Below are 20,620 nucleotides of genomic sequence, written 5' to 3' on the forward strand. Positions count from 1 at the left end.
TGCTGCCACAATCTCTTTAGCAAAGTTTCCTTTCAAAATCTGACACACTGTGTAATAGTTGGACCTACAAACACAAAGGGAAAGAATACCTTAATCCAATGATTCACTTACTCTTATGATCAATATATAGTGTATGAGCTTGACATTACAACTTACTCGACATGTCAACTTTTTGGGCCTGTAGATTATTTCGCCGCTGTTGTCAATGATTTCAAAACTACCACTTTCACTGGAATTTTCTGAAGAGTCATCACCCACTACACACTCAGGAACCACACCTGTAACTCGCATCACCTCAATGTGAAGCCGGCCTGCGACCTAAGGGAAGAAAGGCTGCTGGTGACTTTGCTGATTACTTTTTTTTTTACAAAATCTGAGATCTGTATAATCATCAAACAAATCTGCCATTCTAAACAGACAGGAAATCCAACTTATCTTTTGATGTCAGCAGAATTATTTAAGTGTTTCAGAGAAGTTATTACTTCTAGTCAAGTTATTAGTTATTAATTGAGTAAAGTTAAACACTTTGCAAAGCAAAATGTTTCATACCTCCCCCTGCTGGCTAATGATAGGCACTGCGTATTGAAGTTTAACATCGTAGAAGAGACACTCTAGAAACACGTTGGCCACTCCAATAAGATTGTGATTTTCTTGTGCTTCATAAAATGGATCCCCTTTCTTATATGTGATTTTTGTTTTCTGCATGGAAAAAAAAAACAGAGAAAGAGTAATGATAACTGTGTAAAGATGTATACATACAACTTGAAAGCTGAAATTAACCAGCATAGCTGCTTTATTAACTAGACCAGATCTGGAATTGCATTGTGCATATCAGCAAGTGCTAAATATGCAGAAGAAAAATTTGAGTTTTTATTTCCCTTTTATTTGCTTGATAAAATGGACAGCATTTCACTATTAGATGTTGTTTTTTACTTTGTTTTTATGCTGGATAATTCCCGGCGAGGAAGCAAAATATTGAAGTCCTCTGTATGGTAATCAAGAGCTATTATAATTGTGGATTTCCATCTCGTTTAAATAAAGTTGATCTAAGGCTATCACAGTGCTATTTTACTGTCCTACTTTTAAGGGTTAACACCTTACAGGAGAGATGCTACAGAGACTGGTCTAGCAGCCAGCTGGGTCCCAGGTTCGGGTGAGTATTTTTAAAATTATTTTAGGCCCTAGATGAAAAAGAGTACATAACCTTTGTAGTATGGGGCTAGTCCCACAGCAAGGGTTCGGTTTTCTACCGTCCGGAGTCCCTCTTCAAGATAGAGTTGGCCACAAAGCATTTTGCATGGTACCAAACAGCCCAAACCACAAACAAATACAAGACAATGCAAGCAGAATTATTTCAGTGATGTCTTGGTGACATCAATAGAACTAAATAAACTATTGTATAAGCCAATACCTGGGGTGATCTTTCTTTCCATTCCTGGTAAGCTTCTCTCATATCAATGAGCTTGTTCTCCAGCTTTTCAATGCTCCACACTTGGGTACCTTTACATTTTCTTCTCACTTGAATAGCTGGCTCACTCACTATTGCGCCTCTCTAGAAACATATGGATTTCCATATATGATTTAATTTAGGTTAGTCCACTAATACCAACATTTAAATATTTGCATTTCTAAGAACAGCAATTTCACAGCTATTTCATGCTTTTATCCAACCAGTAACATTTCCCCTGTACTATATATGTTTTACAAACCTCCTCCGGCTAGCTATAGGTTTCTCATTCATTGTTTAGGCCTCCTTAAATCTGTGCAAGTTATCTCTTCAAAGCAATTTTTATGGTGCAACTGATCACTAATTAAAAATGTAAACTCATACACACAGCTTTACTACAGCCAAAAAACATTAAATGTAACTTTTCTATTTTTCTACTAAGACTATAATGTTCTATGTCCTTTAAACATTCGCTATTAAAAAGTATTGAGGAAATACTCTTTCATCAATAGCAGTAGCGATCCTAGACCTCTAGCAATGTGATTTCCATTCTTCAAATGGCAGGGTGGACTGAAGTCCAAAGACAAAATTACAAACAATTCCTTTTGACATGATTGTTATTTTGGGAGATATCTCAAAAACTGTTATTTTAGATCACTGGTGGGGAAAGAGGAGGGCGATTTCTAGTTTCCCAGGAACATAATAGATTTTTGTGCTAGTACATTTCAAACTGATGAGAGAAACACGGATTGGAAGTAGCTGGATCCACAGATACATGACTGCAAGATAAGAGTCAAAATCAACTTGTCCTCCTCAGTAAGAAAAAAGATCAAAGAAAAAAGCTGACACTCACCTCCTTAGGAAATGTAAATAAAATATAGAAGGTATACTAGTGGTTGTAACGGTAACAAAAAACATGCAGTCTTTATTCTGAATGTATCTGGAGACAGTTTTGAAAGAGAAGCCACAATTGTGCTTATGTTGGAATCTGAATAAATAAAGTAACACTAAACTTACAGTGCTGACACTGTCCTTCCTTCTGGAGGGTGGCTACTTTTGTTCCTCATAGTCCCTGTGTGTGTTGTAAAGTAGCCACCGCTCCAAGCTTACTCCTGTGATGGACTACAATCTCAATACAAATTAAACAAAGATGAGATTGTAATCCATCACGAGAGTGAGCTTGGAGAGATGGCTACTTTACAACACGGGGACCATGGTGAACAAAAGTAGCCACCCTCCAGAAGGAAGGACAGTGTCAGCACAAATTCAAAGATGATTTGAGGATCTACATCTGAGTGATACACAAATAAGCTACCTTTTTGTAAATAGATAAGGTACTTGAATGCATTTTTAAAATGTAACTCCTCGTTTAGTGTCACTTTCCTTTCTAAATTATTATAATTACACAGATGAATTCATACAAGATTTATATTTATTTTGTACATTTGCATATTTTGACTCTAAGGGGCGGGAGGTCACTTGAGGTGTTATAGTTAAGGCTGCTATGGACTACAGAGCACAGCTGCACATGCAGGCAAGATCCTACCAATCTTATGCATCCATGCTGACTGCCATGTTTGAATGAAGTGTCACATCAAGCAATGTCTGTACTTTGGCTATGGAGCAAGGCATGGGAAATGCACAAAAGAAACCTCTGGCGCCAGATTATAAGGGAAAAACAGTAGCAATTGAACAAGGTTTTCCAACCTGTTCAATCACCTCTCCCCCTAAAAGCCTCCACTGTTGTGCATGCTGATGACCCAAAGACAGTAGAACATCTCCCATTCCACCCTAAACAAATAGGTGGAAAACTGTAATCTAATGTTTATGGGCACCTTTACTGAACTGTTAGCTGTTTGACCTTATGCTAATAAACACACAATTATCAGTATGAGGTCAGGCACTGAACAGGGCAGCATCAGTCACAACTTGGGTAGCCTCCTTACTCTTGAGGTCAGGGGCCAGTCTCAGATAAAGCAGGTAAAGCAAAATAAGGATGTAAATATACATCTGTCATAGGTAAGCTGCAGAATTATAAGTGGTCAAGGCAGGATATCAAACTCCTGCCATGACCACAAAACTATCACTAACCCTCTAGAACAGGGAGTAGAATGACTTCCTGGGCAGTATGACTTACCTTGCGGTTGGCGCTAAGATTGACTGCTGGGATTTGAAGCGTAACCTGATAGTCTGTGTTTTTGTTCATTTCTTCTGCTAGAAAGTTAGCTTCTCGCATTAAAGTGTTAGCCTTGACAATCTGCTCCCTGAGCTTAGAAAGGCTCTGCCGAAACAGCGCATCCCTGCAATACACAAAATAATTTTTAAATGCAAATTGCTACATGTTGTAGCATCCACTTTCATTTGAATTATACCTTAACACCTACAATACAAATAGCTTTATTCAATAACCTGGCAAAGACAAAAATTTAATGAGTGTGCAATAACCCATCAAAAACAATCAGAAATAAACTTTTATTACTGAATTGTAAAAAGCTAAGATCTAAGTGTTTGCTTACTAACATAAGTCATTGCTCCTTATGGCTTTTCTAAATAATCCCCTATACTAGTATTCCTAAAGTGGTTTTAATATGTTTACAGACAAAAAAAACAAAAAACGATGTTGTAATTCTGAAGTGAACTTTGTTAAAGGACCTGACAGAACAGGAGCAGGTACACTGAAGTACTCTATGGTTTGAAGCCGGACTTTGTGTTTACATAAACAGGCACTTTTATTATTTAGCACATTATTTCAGATACACATTTTTTAAGAGTCAATAAGAGCAAACAAAAAGGAACAGCCTAGTATTTTCACACTTGTATTTAACGTATAAAATGATCAAGGTTTTTTACAATGTGGCATATTTAGGTCAGAAGATGCCATCTGTAATGTTTACTATTTGTTGCCTTAAGTGTACATATGTGGCACTCATGTCACAGTAAAATGGTATTGGATGGAGTGACATGATTTTTGATGACTAGTAATTGCCATGAGACACAAAAGACTTTGAATGTATTTATAGCTTTTGTTATCTATATTCTGAAAATGTAATGCATCTTCAGAGTTGCTAAACTTTCAAAGTCAAACAGAAAAGAAAAAGAAAAAACTATACTAAACTCTTATATAAAAGCCATCAATTCATCCATATGAAATATTAGATAGGTATAGTGTCAAATGTTCCATATGTGATAAGATAGCAGTTTTATATTAGGAAAAAAAAACATGGCTAGAGGCTGTCACATGGATGGACATAACTAAATAGAACGGGATCCTATAGCAAAATCATTAAAGCAAATTGATGCGTTGACATCGCATAGCAAAGAAGAGAATAATGTTACTGAAACATTCACCAGAATCACATACTGACCTTCTCTTCCCTCCACCATCATTCTGTATGGTTACCTCTTTTTCCTGCTTCATCATTCTTATGAGTACTTCCAATAAATGTGTGTAATTGCTTTCAATATTGGAGAACATGAAGGTGCCCTTGTGGCCCATACCATCTGCAATACTCTAGTTTGATGAAGATGAAACCCTTTTTTTTTCTAACCAGAGATTTTTATTGGAGAAGAAAAGCATTCTTCAATTTTACAGTTTTGTGGTTATAAAACCCCCCCCCAGAAGAACAGACATAGAAAGAACAGGGCCTGTAGTATCTGATAAACTGAAGTGTGGCAGTCAATTTACTGATTTTTAAAGCTGTTTTATTATGTTTACCTCGAAAAAAGGTTTCAAAAACGTCAAACACAACCAGTACAGCATGTTACTCTATTATGAAGTTCGATACGAAAGTGATAGAGTAAAAAAAAAAAAAAAAGTTCAGCTATATATCCTGGGGGCTATAGTTCCCAAAAAAGTATTTTTTTGTCATTCAGGCCGGTGGCACAAAGGTAAGGTTATTAAGCCATCCATGCCAGATGTTTTCAGATTTTTGGAGCACTACCTCTGCTATAGTGTAAGATGTGATTCACATCATCTATCCAGAGGCGAGCAGTAGGTGGTTGGGAGGATAGCCTATACTGTGCTATAGTTCTCCTGGTCAGGTACAGCGTTCTGGTTGCTACTAATTTCCAAAGAGGGTCACCAGGTAAGCTTTAAAATTCCCAGGATACCCATCTTAATGATATCAAACACATGTTGCTAGTAATGAACCAATTTTGGGCATCTCCAAAACATGTAAATACAATCCCCTTGTCCTAAGATACATCCATGGCATAACATGGAACTTCTACGGGGAACATTATGCATTCTTGAGGATACCCCACTCAGGCTTTATCTGAATAATATGATCTTACCTCTCCTCTGCCCAAATGTTCATTTTCTGTTGTACTGTTTGAGAGGCGTAGGAGAGGCGCTCATTGCTATGCTGGTGTTGTCTTTCTGGGGATAGCTGCTGTCGTAGCTGTTCCAGTTCTCGCTCATACATGAGCCGTTGTTCTTCTAGAGCATTTCTCTTCTCTTCCAAATACTGCTTCTCCAGGACCTGGACAATAGTGTGCACAGGATCTGTGGAAGTATACCACTTGTGAGAATCTAGGACTAGCACAGATATCATTAATTGCTATGCGTACCAGTATTTTTATGAGATATTGGCACTTTACAATATATTTCAAAGCTCTCACCTTATATAAAGGCAGAAATAAAAAGAACACAACAACAAGCATGTTAAGCCATATGAAAATAAAGCATAAAAGTATCATCATGTATGCAAAGCATGCTGTACATGACAAGCAATTCATTGAAGTCTTGTGCAACATTCAAAAGCACTGATTGGTTATAAGTTAAAAAAAATGTTTTGTCTGTGAATGTTCTCATTCATCCAGGTCATGGTATATCTGTAATAAATAAGTCAAGGCAATTGGATTTGCTGTATTTTTCTTGAAGACATTTCACTGGTCATCCAACAAGCTTTCTCAATTTAAAAAGACTTGTACAAAAATTATCTGGGAATAAATAGGGTGAATGTTGCTCCAATCCACATATTCAAGCTTCATGGTGTGAAAGAGGCCATTTATGTAAAAATGGAGAAGCCAAGCTTGGATAGAGGTGGGGGAGTGTGAGACATCTGTTGTCTGCCACATACAATTCTGTTTTAACACCTCTCTCTGGGCAGGTTAATAACACCTCCTAGACTCAAATTAAGCAAATGCAATCAACACCTGCTTGTGACTAACAGATTATGTGGATTGGAGCAACATTCACCATATTTATTCCCAGGGAATTTTTTGTACAAGTCATTCTGTATTAAGAAAGCTGGTTGGATGACCAGTGAAACGTCTTCAAGAAAAATACAGCAAGTTCAATTGCCTTCACTTATTTTTTTTACAGACATTGGGGATATTTCCTTTCACTTCTTTTCCAATAACCACAACAGGAAGTGAGAGGAAATCCCTCCAAAGAGAGGGAAATCCTTGGTGGTCAGCAGGGTCCACAGAACTAATGTCCCAATTGGAAGATTTCTTATCTATTCCTGTTCCGATGACAACCCAAAATCTTATATATTCTTTCACTTTTACTTTCAGGACAAATAGAGAGGGAGAATCTCCCTAATGGCAACACAGACAGCAATAACAAGCTGACAGGTGTTCTCATCCCTCTCCACTCTTTCCAAAACTAGAAAAAAAAAGACTATTTAGTTTATATTTATACTACTATATTACAACTAAAAATGTTTGGCTTTAGTTGCACTTTAAACATAATTTACTTTAAGGTAGAAATGCTCTTTCTTGCCCAAAAGCTACCATTCATTTTCAAAGTTTCTTTCTCCTCCTGTCATTTTTCTAGTGCGGGTTTAAATCTGATTTGAGGTTGAGAGGTAACAACTAACAATTTTTACTTAACACAATTAATAAATAAGACTATATTTTTGGTCATTGAAATATAAAAGCTCTTTACATAGGCATGAGGACCCAATATAAATGCAATTTCATTTGGATCTGTTCTGATAACAGATGTGTCCAGCATTAGCGTACTTTGATCAAAGAGGTCTGTCAAAGTCATCATAGGATTGTGGGTAGATTTTAGATCTTCATGCCAATGTTGGGGGTCTTTAAATTGACAAAACAATATAACAATAGTATCATAATCATTGCATTATAATGATATGTGCAAGTTCAACCTACAGTCATATTAAAGTCAAAAGCTGTAGCTCACTGTATACTGAGACGCCGCAGTATACCGCGAGCTGCTGCTCGCGGTATACTAAGACGCCGCAGCTGAAGTGGATCCCGACAATTATGTCTGGATCCGCCCAGCCGCGTGACTGACAGCTGGCTCTGCCTATCTAGAGGCAGAGCCAGCTGTACCCGCCCCCCCCCGTCAGCGCTGGCGGATCGGAGCCCGAGAGGGGGGAATCCAGCCCCTCCCCTGTCACGGCAGAGAGCCGTGACAGGATGGAGAGGATAAGCGAACGCCGGTATGTGTTCGCTCACCTCCCGATCTACTGAGCCGACCTGTGACAGTCTTATTGTCACAGGTCGGCTAGAACTATGAGGTGAGTGAAAAGCACTCACCTCATAGTTCTCCTTTAAATGTTTTAACTTCCTGCAGAATTAGCTAATCCCTTAGCACTGGCCTTGGTATCCTGTTTAAGGGTGGCTTTGTTCCTTTGCAGGGTCTTATGGATCCACCCTTGTGTGTGCTAGTAAGCTCTGTGTGTCTCCAAAAACACACATGAAAAAACCTGTATCCCATCGCACTCCTGACCGGATGGAAGCCCAAGGTAAAACAGGGCGGGTGCAGCAGTGACAGCAGATGCCTCCGCAAAACACAAGTCCAAACAGGAAGTCACTCGCACTCCAATGCAATGCCAAGTCAATCTTGTTTATTGACTAGAAATAGTGTAGCATTTTACAGCTCTAAAATGCTGCACTATTTCTAGTCAATAAACAAGATTGATTTGGCATTGCATTGGAGTGCGAGTGACTTCCTGTTTGGACTTCCACAAACACACAGGCACAGCAAAACAAGCCAATCCTCTGCTCCTTCCTCCTCTTAGCTAGTAGATGGCTCTGTCCCTTATGATCTTGTACTGAACAGGAAGTACAGGGAAGCAGAGCTGAGAGAGTTGGAGCCAGCTGTTTGGAAACATGATTGCTTAACAATATTAAGAAATACTTTGCTGGGCAAGTTGTATATTTGTTTGATAAGGATTCATTACTCAAAATGGTTTGAAAGCTTAGTACTACTTTAAGATGGCCATGATGTATATATACACACATACACTACAAGCTGAAAAATCTCCCTGTATACTGCCTGGCTGTCAAAGGCACCTGTCACGTCCTACACGTGACAAAATGACTGGAGACAATAGTTGAATTTGGGAGCACTGCCTGCATTTATCAGCCCATCTATGGCTACCTATAGAGGTCAGCAGTCCTATCTTCCAACACTAGGCTCTATTTACATGAAATTTGTACTTTCTGTTTTACTTCGTGTTCTTTCGCTGTCCCAAAATAGTGGCAGAAAAGGTTTAATCCCACTGGGGCAGGGACTTATGTGAAAAGCTTGATAAGACTGAAGGAAAAACTGCACTCATGCTTTTTCCTTAGTTGTAAACACATGCCAACATTGAATGTGGGAATATTTAAAAAAGAATACATATGTAGTTCAAACATTTGCATCAACATACATTCTAACAGTTTCTGTGTTATCTGTGTAACATTTGTAAGACTTAAGTCACCGCTGGTACTAAAATTGTCAATACAATATGCACTGTGACCAAGCAGACAAACCAGGCCCATGCATGATCCAACATTAGACCTTTGTGCCAGCCATGGTACAAGTAGTCGATAATCTCGCTCCACCGGGCAGGAGGGAAGATCCTGTAGAAGGATTCCCACATAGAAGAGGTCCAGTAGCTCTGGGATACATGATGTGTTCCAATCACTTCTTCCCCAGCACAAAATCAGGCCAGTGATATATACAAATTTTTCAGTAATAAACAAAAAGTACTGCTAACAATAGACACACATATATATATATATGTACACACACACATACATATATACATACATTTTTCTTCACAAAAGGTAAGATTTATACTGCCACACCAATCTGACCTCTTCATTTGGAACTATAGTGGATTTATTTTTTCTTTTACCCAACAGTTATATAACAAAACCCAGCAAGTGAAAGTGAGAGGTAGTCCAATCCATACCATCTCAGTGACTGGTATTAACTGAATTGACCTGATTTCAGTCTCTTGTAATCCTCTGTTTTGCAGCACTCACACTGGGGGATTGGGGAGCAGTATTTGGGGCCATTCAGATGTCATGCTATCACATGTGCAGACAAGAACATACTGACACAGAAGGAAAGAGCAGCGAGATGACCTCATTAGTCTGTTGGTGCTTCTTCACTGTCCAATCATAGGCTGGGACAGGGATGTGACCAAGCTATGTTGCTTGACTGCAGCAGAGAAAAGTGAGGTCCTCAGGCTGGCTCTGCATATATCATTTTCAGCTGTGTATCTAGCCGCTGCCGGATCTAGCATAAAGAGATCCATTTGGTTATAGTATAATTTGAGTCCAATCAAATCCTTATCCTATTCTAAGCCCTGATGAAGGGAAAGTGTTGTTGCGTCTCTATGCTACCGGAAGCAAATACCTAAATATAAATATTGGTACTCGTACTCTATAACCGGTATCGGTGCATCCCTAATTTATATACGTTGTGGCTATTAAGGAATATATTTAGATTAGGGTTTTTGTGCTTGGAGTTTAACTTTAAAAGGTAACCTGTAGACATCTTACATACCTGCTCCTGCTGAGGTTCCTATTCAACACTGGTGGCTGATATCATCTGACTGCCTAGGAAAGTACTAACTACATGGTGAGCGGGTTACTATGCATTGGAGATCTGCACTGAAACCAGTATCTCTTCTAGCAAACTTTCTGCTAACCAGATAAGGATCTGAGTGGTTCCCGTTAATAAAATAATACTGAAAACCTGAACTACAGGGAAGACATATTTACAGAAAGAAGTGCTGCAGAGGTGCTGCAATAGTCAAAGAAAAGCTATTCCCAAGGAAATAAGCACATATTTTCAATCTACTTTCCCTAGCAGCAGAAAATCATGTGAGACATCCTGCATTTCTCTAGTAGCTTCTGGCTCAGAGCCTAACTTACTAACCATTGCTGTTCAAAGCCTTCATTATCACTTCCATCTGTGCAAATTCATAATTATAGTCTGGTTCTGATGAAGCTTCACTTGTCGCATCCAGATCAGTTTCAGTACTGCTAGCTTCTTTCTCAAAATCCTTCAGCCAGTCTTTCCTTTTCCTCTTTGGCAGGTTCAGCCTAATGACACATTATATATGGATAGATTAGAATATACAACTGTGTTATGAACAAGAGAAGGACATGTGACTATAGCTACCTGAAGAAATGGTTGTTTCCCCACAGGATCCTGTCTCCATGCCACAAGGGGGTTGTGAAGCCTATCTGCACCCCATTCACACATGTCCTACAGGAAATAAGACGCATGGCATATTAACATAGAGGGAAATATATACAGTACATAGTTACATAATTCTTTTAAATAATTTTCAATATACTTTGTAACACTTTACACAGAATAACCATTCAACCTAGTTGCTGCCCTTGCAGGAACTAACAATGTAGTGTTACTAAAGCTGTCCATACACTATTCTCCTGTCCTGAGGCTGAATGCAAAACAATAGAACGGATTCCTCCATCAACACTTACGAGCGTTGATCGAGGAATCACCCGCTGGCCGCTGTCAGAATACCTAAACAGAGCCAGCATCTGATTGGCTCTGTTCATTCGGAGATTTTCCAACCGACTCCTTCGTTCAGCTAATTGAAGGATGCTGGCCGGAAGAGTACCGACAGCGGCATTCACTGTGTGAAAATTTGCATAATATATGGCCAGCTTAAGACATATATATTTACACACATAAACACACGTATGGGCTTCAACTCCGCATATAACTTGATGACTGCCATTTGCACGGCACTACTGCCACTAGATGGCAATGAGGATAGGAATTTCCTATATAATTTCTTTATATAGCGCCAACAATTTACGCCGTGCTGTACATATTGCACGATCACATCAGTCCCTGCCTTCAAGGCGCTTACAATCTAAGGTCCCTATTCCATAGGTATTCACACACCTACAGTTTAGACAGGAGCCAGTTAACCTCATTTTTATAATTGGATTTTAGAGAATAACACATGATGGCATTACAACACAATACATTCTTAAAAGAGGAATCAGTAAATGCCTACAAAGCAACTGTAACTATTATTTTTATTCTGTATGCTAGTCAGAGGCCATACAAAGTGCAGCAATGTTTTCCAGGAAGAGCGATAGAATTCTGTTTGTATGTGAAGTTCTAGCAGTCAAGAACAGTCTGCAAGTCAATAAAGACGTGTCTACAGCTCAATGGAAGAAGTCAACAAGCAAATAGGCAGTTAGGGAAGATGGTCAAAATGCTAGACAGGACAAAAACTGGGTTGAGTCCTGGGACAACTACATTCACAGGACAATTCCCTTCTATTACACACATCATGCAATAGAACTACACCAATAGCAAGAGGTTTTGGTTAACATTCACTTTTGCTTCTCAAGTGAGTAATTGTATGTACTTAAAGGGTGAAGCGAGCCATACGCTGGCAGTTTTTTCTTGTTCAGCTCCTCTTGGCTGTTAGCGTGGATGGGGACTTCCTTCCACCTGGCTATTGTATTCTAATAGGAGGGGCTTCAATCTCCCCGTTGAACAATTTATTTGTTTAATTATAGAAAATGAAGCAAGATACTGCAACATGGGAAGAAGGAACTCCAAAAACTATCAGTAGGCAAAAAACAGTCAAGAATTATGACTTATCAGCTTTTATTGTTGGCAATATCCAAGACATGAGGAACCAAGGGCTGACAGACTCTGTTTAGAACTAACATAACACATTTGGGTGGACTGGGTTACTCTGAGCACATTTATGGGAGTTTGAAAAGTGTTTATGTGTAAACTATGGAATAGGTTAATAAAATGGACTACCTCATATGTGCAGTCAATACCCAATATTAATGTTTTCTTCTACATACGGTGCTGTCTGGATGCTTGTCTGGTAGTCTCCTGCTTCCTTTTGCTGCCAGTGTGGCAGTCAGTGGATGTTGCACTATTTGCTAATTTACCAGTAATTTTTTATTTAGGTGTTTTTTTCCCCATAAAGGAGCAGTGTTCCTAAGCTTTTCTATGGGGCTTGCTTTTAAATAAGCTCCAGGCTCTTTTGTCCTTAATAAATCAGGAAATACTGTCTCTTAACTGTGCTTGAGGCAACATTTCCGGTTAGGGAAACCATTCGACCCAGCCAACTCTGTTCCCTCAATGTCCCTGCTACCTCTTCAGGGTGTTCCTATGTCACACCACCTGCAGATTCCTCTTCCTTCTCCATGCACCACTGGAAAACAAAACAATAGCTGTCTATAGAGTGGTGGGGAAGCCTTAAAGCTGGCCATACATTATGCGATTGTCAGCCCGTTGTTCCAGACAAAAGTTGCACAGTGGGTGCTGCTGTTTGCATCCTTTCAGCCAGCATCCATTGATCAGCGGCGGTCGGAAACAGCAGGGATTCCATGATCAAAGCTCGTAGGCGTTGATGGAAAACTCTGTTCAATTTTTCTTTGTTCAGCCCGCGTGTTGAACAAAAAAAATAGAACCATGTATTGGCCAGCTTTACACTAAAATTTAGGACTTTGCTAAATTAGTTTTTAAAAACATTTAAGGAATTGGATCTTCTAAATTTACCACATGCTTCCTTTTTTATCCTAAAAATATCCCTAGAATACAAATAAAACACATGAAATATACAGGTGAAACTCGAATAATTAGAATATCGTGCAAAAGTAATTGCAGTAAGTGCTGCAAAAGGGGCCCAAACCAAGTACTGAGTACATATGCATGCTTGTACTTTTCAGAGGTCCGATATTGTTCTATGTACAATCCTTGCTTTATTGATTGCATGTAATAATCTACTTTTTTGAGGTTGTGGATTTGGGGTTCTTGGGTTTTTCATGAGCTGTAAGCCATAATCATCACAATTATGACAAATCACGGCTTGAATTATCTTGCTTTGCATGTAATGAGTCTATCTCATATATTAGTTTCACCTTTTAAGTTGCATTAGTGAAATAAATGAACTTTGCACGATATTCTAATTATTCGAGCTTCTCCTGTATAACGTAATGAATGCCTGCAATAACTCGAGTGGCTATGTTAACTGCTGTGTTCAGGAAAGCCAGCCAAAGAACCCACAGCTCTTTCTCTAGAGACAATACATTGACAGCACGCTGAAAGTAGATGATTTATTTTGTATTGTAATCCTTTTTTAGTCCCAGAGACATTAGGTTATGTAATATTCATACCACCAGTGGAAGTCTTGGAAAGACTAGATCCTCAGGATAACATACTCACTGACTGACATTAGCTCCACACAGAGAAATGAACAGGTTTTTCTTTATAAATCAGCCAAATAAATGGTGAATGCATCCAAAGCGCTTTGCACTTCCTCTGCCTCTCATGTTTTCTATTCATTCCTGCTATGTGTGTCACTCCTTCCATCTGCCACCCAACTCCTCCCCTAGGCTTCTCTTACAGTCAGCAACAAGGCTGTCTGGATCACACCCTGGCTGGCACACTACAGCTCCCAGCCCTGGGCCATTGTGCTGGCTCACATGTCAGACATGCTATTGCAAGAGAGTCACTGTGAAATACCGAGCCGGGAATAACAGACTGATGTCCTTTTGTTCAGGGAGGTTAACGCTTTGCCTTTATACTGCACATAATCTCATTTGTATGGAGTATTGGCTCTCAGAAGTTTAAATATTAGGGAAGTAAATTACATACCTTTGTAATATTTTCATATGCCAGTAACATAGTAAGCAACTGTTTGGTGTATCACGTTGTTTTTCTTTCAGCTTTATTTAAAAGGAGAACTATGGGGCAAACATTTTTGCCCATATTTTTCTTCAGGGTCAAGGGAGGACATATAGCAATGTCCTGTCCTCCAGTGACCCGAAACTCAGCATATAGTGTGTGTGTCTGTGTGTGTGTGTGGGGGAGGGGGTCATCCTTGTGGGGTGCGGTGGCTGACTCTGTAGGGAGAGGATCGGAAAGTCAGTGATCGGTGGTATGTGTTTGCTGAATTCCCAATCAATAGAGTTGACATGTGACAGATTCAGTGTCACAGGTTGGCTTAAATTATGGGGATGAGAGTTTTTCACTCACCCCATAATTCTACTTTAGTGATATTCAAGTAACATTTTTTGAAGCTATTTCAAATGCTGACTAAATCACTTAGGAATGGATGCTGCTCTTTCATGTTTAAAAGCTTTACTTCCTTGCAGAATGAGCTGATCCCCTGAGCACTGGTCCTGATATCCTGTCTTAGGGTGGCTCCTTTCCCCTGCAGGGTCCTATGGAGCCACCTTTGTGCACGCTAGTAAGCTGTGCGTCAGCCTTTCACCTACTCCTGGCTCTTTCTTCCTCCCTCCTTCTTTCCCCAAGCTAGTAGATAGACAGCTGCTGGAGACTGTGCTGAGGAAAACTGAGCTCAGAGAGTTGCAGCCAGCTGTTTGGAAACATGATGACTGCCGGGCAATGTATATTTGCTTGATCTGGACTCAATATTTAAAAAAATTTGAGAATTGAATAGTATTTTAGCACAACTGTATATGTCATCCAACAGCACCAAGGTCTTTATATTTAGCATGTAAAGCTATGACGAATACGCAAGGCATCAAAGTGACAATTTATTTATTACTGATAAAGAGTAAGGAAAAAATCCCCCAGGATCAAATTCAGTAATACCCAGAGATCAAGTTATGCCTCCTCTATAGGTCCTTGTACCTTTGTAATGTCATAAGGATATAATGCCAATTTAAACTAAACCTGTATTGAAAGACATAAGGGAGCTGTCATTGTTGATCTAAAACTGCTGGTTGCCTGGGTGTTATGCTGACCCACTGCCTTCCATATGTACCAAGCAAATAGATATGCAGTTTACAAAAGCCATGCAGGAGTATCTGGAATGGCAAACAGCCAGGCAACTAAGATTTTTAGATTAAAAAGTCAATAATGGTAGCCCACGTGTTTTCTTTATGAAAGTTTTCCATTTTTACACCTGCCTGGAGTTCAGCTTTCATATCATAGTTCATGTTGTCCACACTGCTCATTTCCCGGTTACAGATAGCTCTAGTTTACACTTTAACAATAATTAACTGTAATAGTCACAGATGTAGCCAGGGTTCCCCATGCACAGTCAGATTAACCATTATCAGACACATAAATCAAACCTTCTGGCGCCCAGTAAAGACAGAGGACTACCGTTGCTCATTTGGATGACAGAGAAAAACTCCACTGAGCTGGGCTGAGTTTAACAGCCCCCATAGGACAATGGTTTGTAGGGTTTGTCCATTTCATTATCAAGTTTAACAATTACAGTCATCATTAATAACAGCTCTACACACAGCTGTCAGGGTGATGATCTTGCTCGGCAGTTTTTAATGATCACAGGATAATAACTGCAGCTGACAAATGCCTAAAGCACAGGAGGCTACAAGTCCATTATGCAGTTGACGTGTTATTAATGGGGATGTGTGTGGAAATTAACAAAATAGCCAACAGTCCTAACATCAAATTGGCTGGACAGAAACTAGTATATAGTTTACTCATAGCCACTCCGTGAAAAAGCACATGCTAAAAATTAAAACTTGAATTTAGCAACAAAGATGTTGTGGAAAAAGAAAAATGAACTAATAAATGCTGCTGGTCCAAACTGATGGCAGCATCTAATCTAGCAAAATAAAAAACTACCTACATCTCACTCTCATGATAAGAGGCATATAGTGACTGTGTATTTTCCCTGGCATATTAAAGATGTGACCAGGCTATGGACATTTGGATACTTATATATTGTTAACGTGCAGTAAATAATCTTTAACCCCTTCATGACTGAGGCCTTTTTTCATTTTTTGCACCCATGTTATATTCCACATTTTAGGCTTGAAAATTACTTAAAACCCCCACACATTATATATTTTCAGACTGCCAAGACCCTATACAATATAATGGTGGTAGGTGCAAATTTTTATGTTGCGCAATATTAGCGCAACTCCTTATTAAACCCCAAAATTTAGTGATAAATTTAATTGAATACCCCAAAACACAACAAAATACCCATTTTTTTAAATGAAATATAAAAGATGAGGTTACAACGAGTAAAACGATATTGTCGGGCGGGGAGGGCGGCCCCTTCTTCGGGACACAGAAGCGATCTGGCGACAGGTAAGTCGCCAGAATCGCTTCTGTTGTAAAGCAGCCGACAGTCGGCTCTACAAGTTTAAACAGAGTCCCGGCGGCAAAAGTCGCCAGTCACGTCGTCAGTCACGAAGGGGTTAAACAATTCATTTCTGGCCTATGTAGCTGCAGGCACTGTAGAGTAATTCATTCTCAAAGTTTAAAGCAAAAGCACCTTCATTTTCTCTCAATAGCTGGTTTTGCTCCCACTCCCGGCCCTAACTTTACAGGCTGCCAGTGTTTTAATCTCTATTATAAACACACAGCAGTTAAACAGAAGATTTCCGAGACCAGACTTCTTCGCCAATTCTCTTGTGAAATTTGAGGTTGCATTGCTCCATATTGCCTACAGCTACACAGGTTAATGAGGTCTTGTTTTAAAGTGCATTTATTATTTGGCAATTGAATGTCCAGAGCATGGTGACAGGGCCCGTGCACATATGTTCTAAATCAGTTCTAAATCAGTTTTTCATTTGTATGCTCCCTATTAGGTGTAACTGCAGCCAAAACTTTTTCTCATTTCGGATACACTAAAGAAGGGTAAAAACCATTCTCAGTCTGATATTGCTGTCTGCTTCTCCATTTGGGAAGATCAAGCCTCATGATAGCCACTGTACTACTGCCACTAGCATGGAAAATAAGGGGTTACAGTTCCCTTCCAATGGGGGCACTTGTTCTGGTAACAACTGTCAAAGGTGGGACATCTTTTCAGGTTTGGGGAATTTCTAATCCTCTGTGATCAAAAGGCAGTAGGCAATGGGAAATCTCCCCAGTGGGAACACAAGCAGTAATAAGAAGCCTGACATTGGTTCTAACCCTTCTCTGTTCTATCCAAAACAAATGTCTAGACTTCCACCTTAAAGCCTTGAGCTAAGTTGAGAGCAAGAGACTTTCTCTGTATGTTAAACACATAATAAACATTAACCTAAGCAGTGGGGCTACACCTGCACTGCAAGGGTTAGGTGCTCGTTTTCATCTAGGGTCTAAAATAAATACAAATATATACTCACCCGATTCTCAGTCCCGCTTGGCATCTAGACTAGTCCCCGTAGCCTCTTCTACCCCCAGGTCAGGTAGTCTAAGGACCTGTGACATCATCACATCTATTCACTTGCATTCAACGTGAAAATGCCAAGGGACATTGACCCACAGCGGGGCAAGACCGAGGATTGGGTGGGTATATCTCATTTTAGGCCCTAGACCACATGCGTCAAACTCAAGGCCCAGGAGCCAAATCCGGCCCACCAGGCCATTTCCTAGACTTCTACTTTCAGATCTAGGTATTACGTTATTACTAAAACCAGTGATAATCGAATGTAGAGGCAATTATGATACATTTATATAGTCTTATAGGCCCTTTGAGGGCAACCATAATGTTGATGCCGCCCTCGATAAAAGTGAGTGTGACACCCCTGCCCTAGACCATAACGAGGACTTTTACCCTTGCAGTGCAGGACTAGCACCATTGCACGCACCACTATTCGTTAAATAGACATAAAAGTGTCTAAATTTCCACCTGAGAGCGAAATGAACTGTTTCTGTGAAGAAAGTAACTACAGCCCTGAACCTATGGTAGTTTTGTTTTCAACTTACCGTGCGTTTTCTTTTGGTGTTAGAGAAATCTCCCCATCTGCGGCAATATCAATCACACAGTGCTCAGGTTGAATCCCAATGCCAAAGAGCTGTATGTCCTGAGAAGTGTCCGCACCCACCTTCGAGTGGTCCTGTTATAGACAGCCACAAAGTAATTAAACTGCATACACACAGTTATCACCTAATTGTACTAAGCAAAGTACTATACTGTACACTGAATTCTGCAAACAGAACATACATGGTAACATCACTGAGCTTGTGCTGCACTAAACTGTTTAAATGAAAGATATACCTCTTACTTTTGTTTTAAATATTTATCCTTTTGTTACACATCAATGTTTTTGTCCCTGCATGATAAACACAAAGATGCTATAGGAATGAATAGTTTGGAACTTGCTGTGTTTATATTTTTTGAAGAGTCTGATTAATATTTAGACCAGGATCTCATACAACATGTACAACTGAGTTTTAAATTCCTTGAAAACAACGAAGCGGATTTAAAGAACTCCAGGCAAAACTTCTATTAACCCTTGCAGTGGGGCTACCCCTGCACTGCAAGGATAACTGCTCATTTTCATCTAGGTGCTAAAATTTAAAAAAACATTATACTCTATCCTCTGAGCTGCTTTGCTCTTAGAGTGGTCCTTCCAGCCTCTCTCCCCCTCTGTTGCAGCGCTCTAAAGGTGCCCGTACACCTTACGATTATCGTACGATAATCGTATGCGACCGACTTTTTCGTACGACAATCGTAACGTGTGAATAGAGTGCCCGACCGATAGTACTGTACAATCGTACGACTTTTGACGGTCAAGCATGTTTGAAAACTTTGGTCGATCGCACGATGTTCGCATGGTTGGTGGCGTTTCCGTCCGTCAAAAGTCATACAATTAAAACTGCGCATGCGAAAACGAAAATAATTGTGGTCAATTACCGCAAGTCGTCCAGGTGTTTTTTTTTAACTATCGCTGATTGAACCTTGCGATAAATCGGGACAGGATGGGGCCGTCGTACGAAAATCGTACGACGGTTCGATCATCGGACGAAAAGTTTCGTCCGATAATCGTAAGGTGTATGGGCACCTTTAGGATCGTCAAGTCATCACGTCCAGTACACTCTGTATAGGACAAGAGGACGCTGAGAAACATATCTTCGCGAAAGGAGCGCTGACACAGCTAGCTGGCTCAGAGGATTGTTTGTATAGAACTTATTTTTCTATCTAAACCAAAACGAGCACTTAACCCTTGCAGTGCAGGGGTAGGCCCACTGCAAGAGTTCTTCTTAAAAAAAAAAAAAAAATGATATATATATATATATCTATATATATATATACACATATACACACACACACATATACACACACACAAGTAAAGGAAAAGGATAGTGTAGTTTAACCAATCAGGGTTACCTTACATTTGAATGTAATCTAATTAAATGTCATACTCAAGAAATGTATTTTTGCCATAAAACTGTTTATATGGTTTCTAAAAGTTGCCAAAGGAGGCTGAGCAGTGTGGGAGGAGAGACGCCGGCCGCTCACAGCCCTCTCCTCTAGCAGCGCTCGGCCGCCTGTGACAAGAGGAGAGAACAGGATGCACCGCTATATCGGCAAGAAAATGCAATTTTCGGCCGATATGTTATCGGTGCATCCCTAGTCACAACATTTTGGATTTTCCATTAGTTTCCATACTGGTCACCAGAACAAGTAGTGGGGATGAATCTTCTCATGGGAACACAGACAGCAAGAAAAATCCCCATCCAAATGTAAAAAAAATTTATATACTGTATATAGGAGTTTTTCAGAATGACAGGACTAATGGGGTAAGACACAGCTCTATCTCATTTGCCTGTGTGTGGACACATTGCAGCGCTGCAAACAACAGCCTTTTTACATTTGGTAAGCAAAACATGGGTAAAAGGTTAAAGAGCTCCACCTGCTGGCCATCTGGTAAATTTAAAATATTCATATGCAATATTTATTTACTAACATTTGTACTGTTTTATTATAGTCCTGACCATAATAAAGAAAGGAAACTGCATCTACAGGCATTGAGAAGATTTTATTTTTTAAATTTTGCAATGCAGACATTGAAATCTGAAGCGTTTTCTCTATTTATTTTGCTGATGAAAACCAACTAAAACCGATTTCAGAGTCATTGTTGTGATCTTGGAGAAAGAATAACATTACATTAAAAACAGCTAGAGAGGTCAGGGATTGCTTGTTTTAGGCCTCATTCACAGGGCCACCAAGGGATGCACATGGTACA

The 20,620-nt window shown here is 39.6% G+C and overlaps 1 protein-coding gene across 3 annotated transcripts in view; it reads right to left on the reverse strand.

Moving 5' to 3' along the window:
* The window catches only part of KIF13A (kinesin family member 13A), a 165,593-nt gene that overhangs the window by 29,933 nt on the left and 115,040 nt on the right, over positions 1–20,620 (reverse strand). For all 3 annotated transcript variants that reach the window (XM_018559634.1, XM_018559632.1, XM_018559635.1), the window contains exons 14-21: positions 18,357–18,487; positions 10,824–10,910; positions 10,578–10,744; positions 5,741–5,951; positions 3,585–3,747; positions 1,412–1,552; positions 550–699; positions 157–318 (exon numbers count right to left, since the gene is read on the reverse strand). In XM_018559634.1, the coding sequence (XP_018415136.1) occupies positions 157–318; positions 550–699; positions 1,412–1,552; positions 3,585–3,747; positions 5,741–5,951; positions 10,578–10,744; positions 10,824–10,910; positions 18,357–18,487 (1,212 nt within the window). The remainder of the gene's footprint in view (positions 1–156; positions 319–549; positions 700–1,411; positions 1,553–3,584; positions 3,748–5,740; positions 5,952–10,577; positions 10,745–10,823; positions 10,911–18,356; positions 18,488–20,620) is intronic.

The sequence above is a fragment of the Nanorana parkeri genome, unplaced genomic scaffold, assembly GCF_000935625.1.
Source record: "Nanorana parkeri isolate BGI_ZX_2015 unplaced genomic scaffold, ASM93562v1 scaffold408, whole genome shotgun sequence".
In the NCBI taxonomy this organism is placed as follows: Eukaryota; Metazoa; Chordata; class Amphibia; order Anura; family Dicroglossidae; genus Nanorana; species Nanorana parkeri.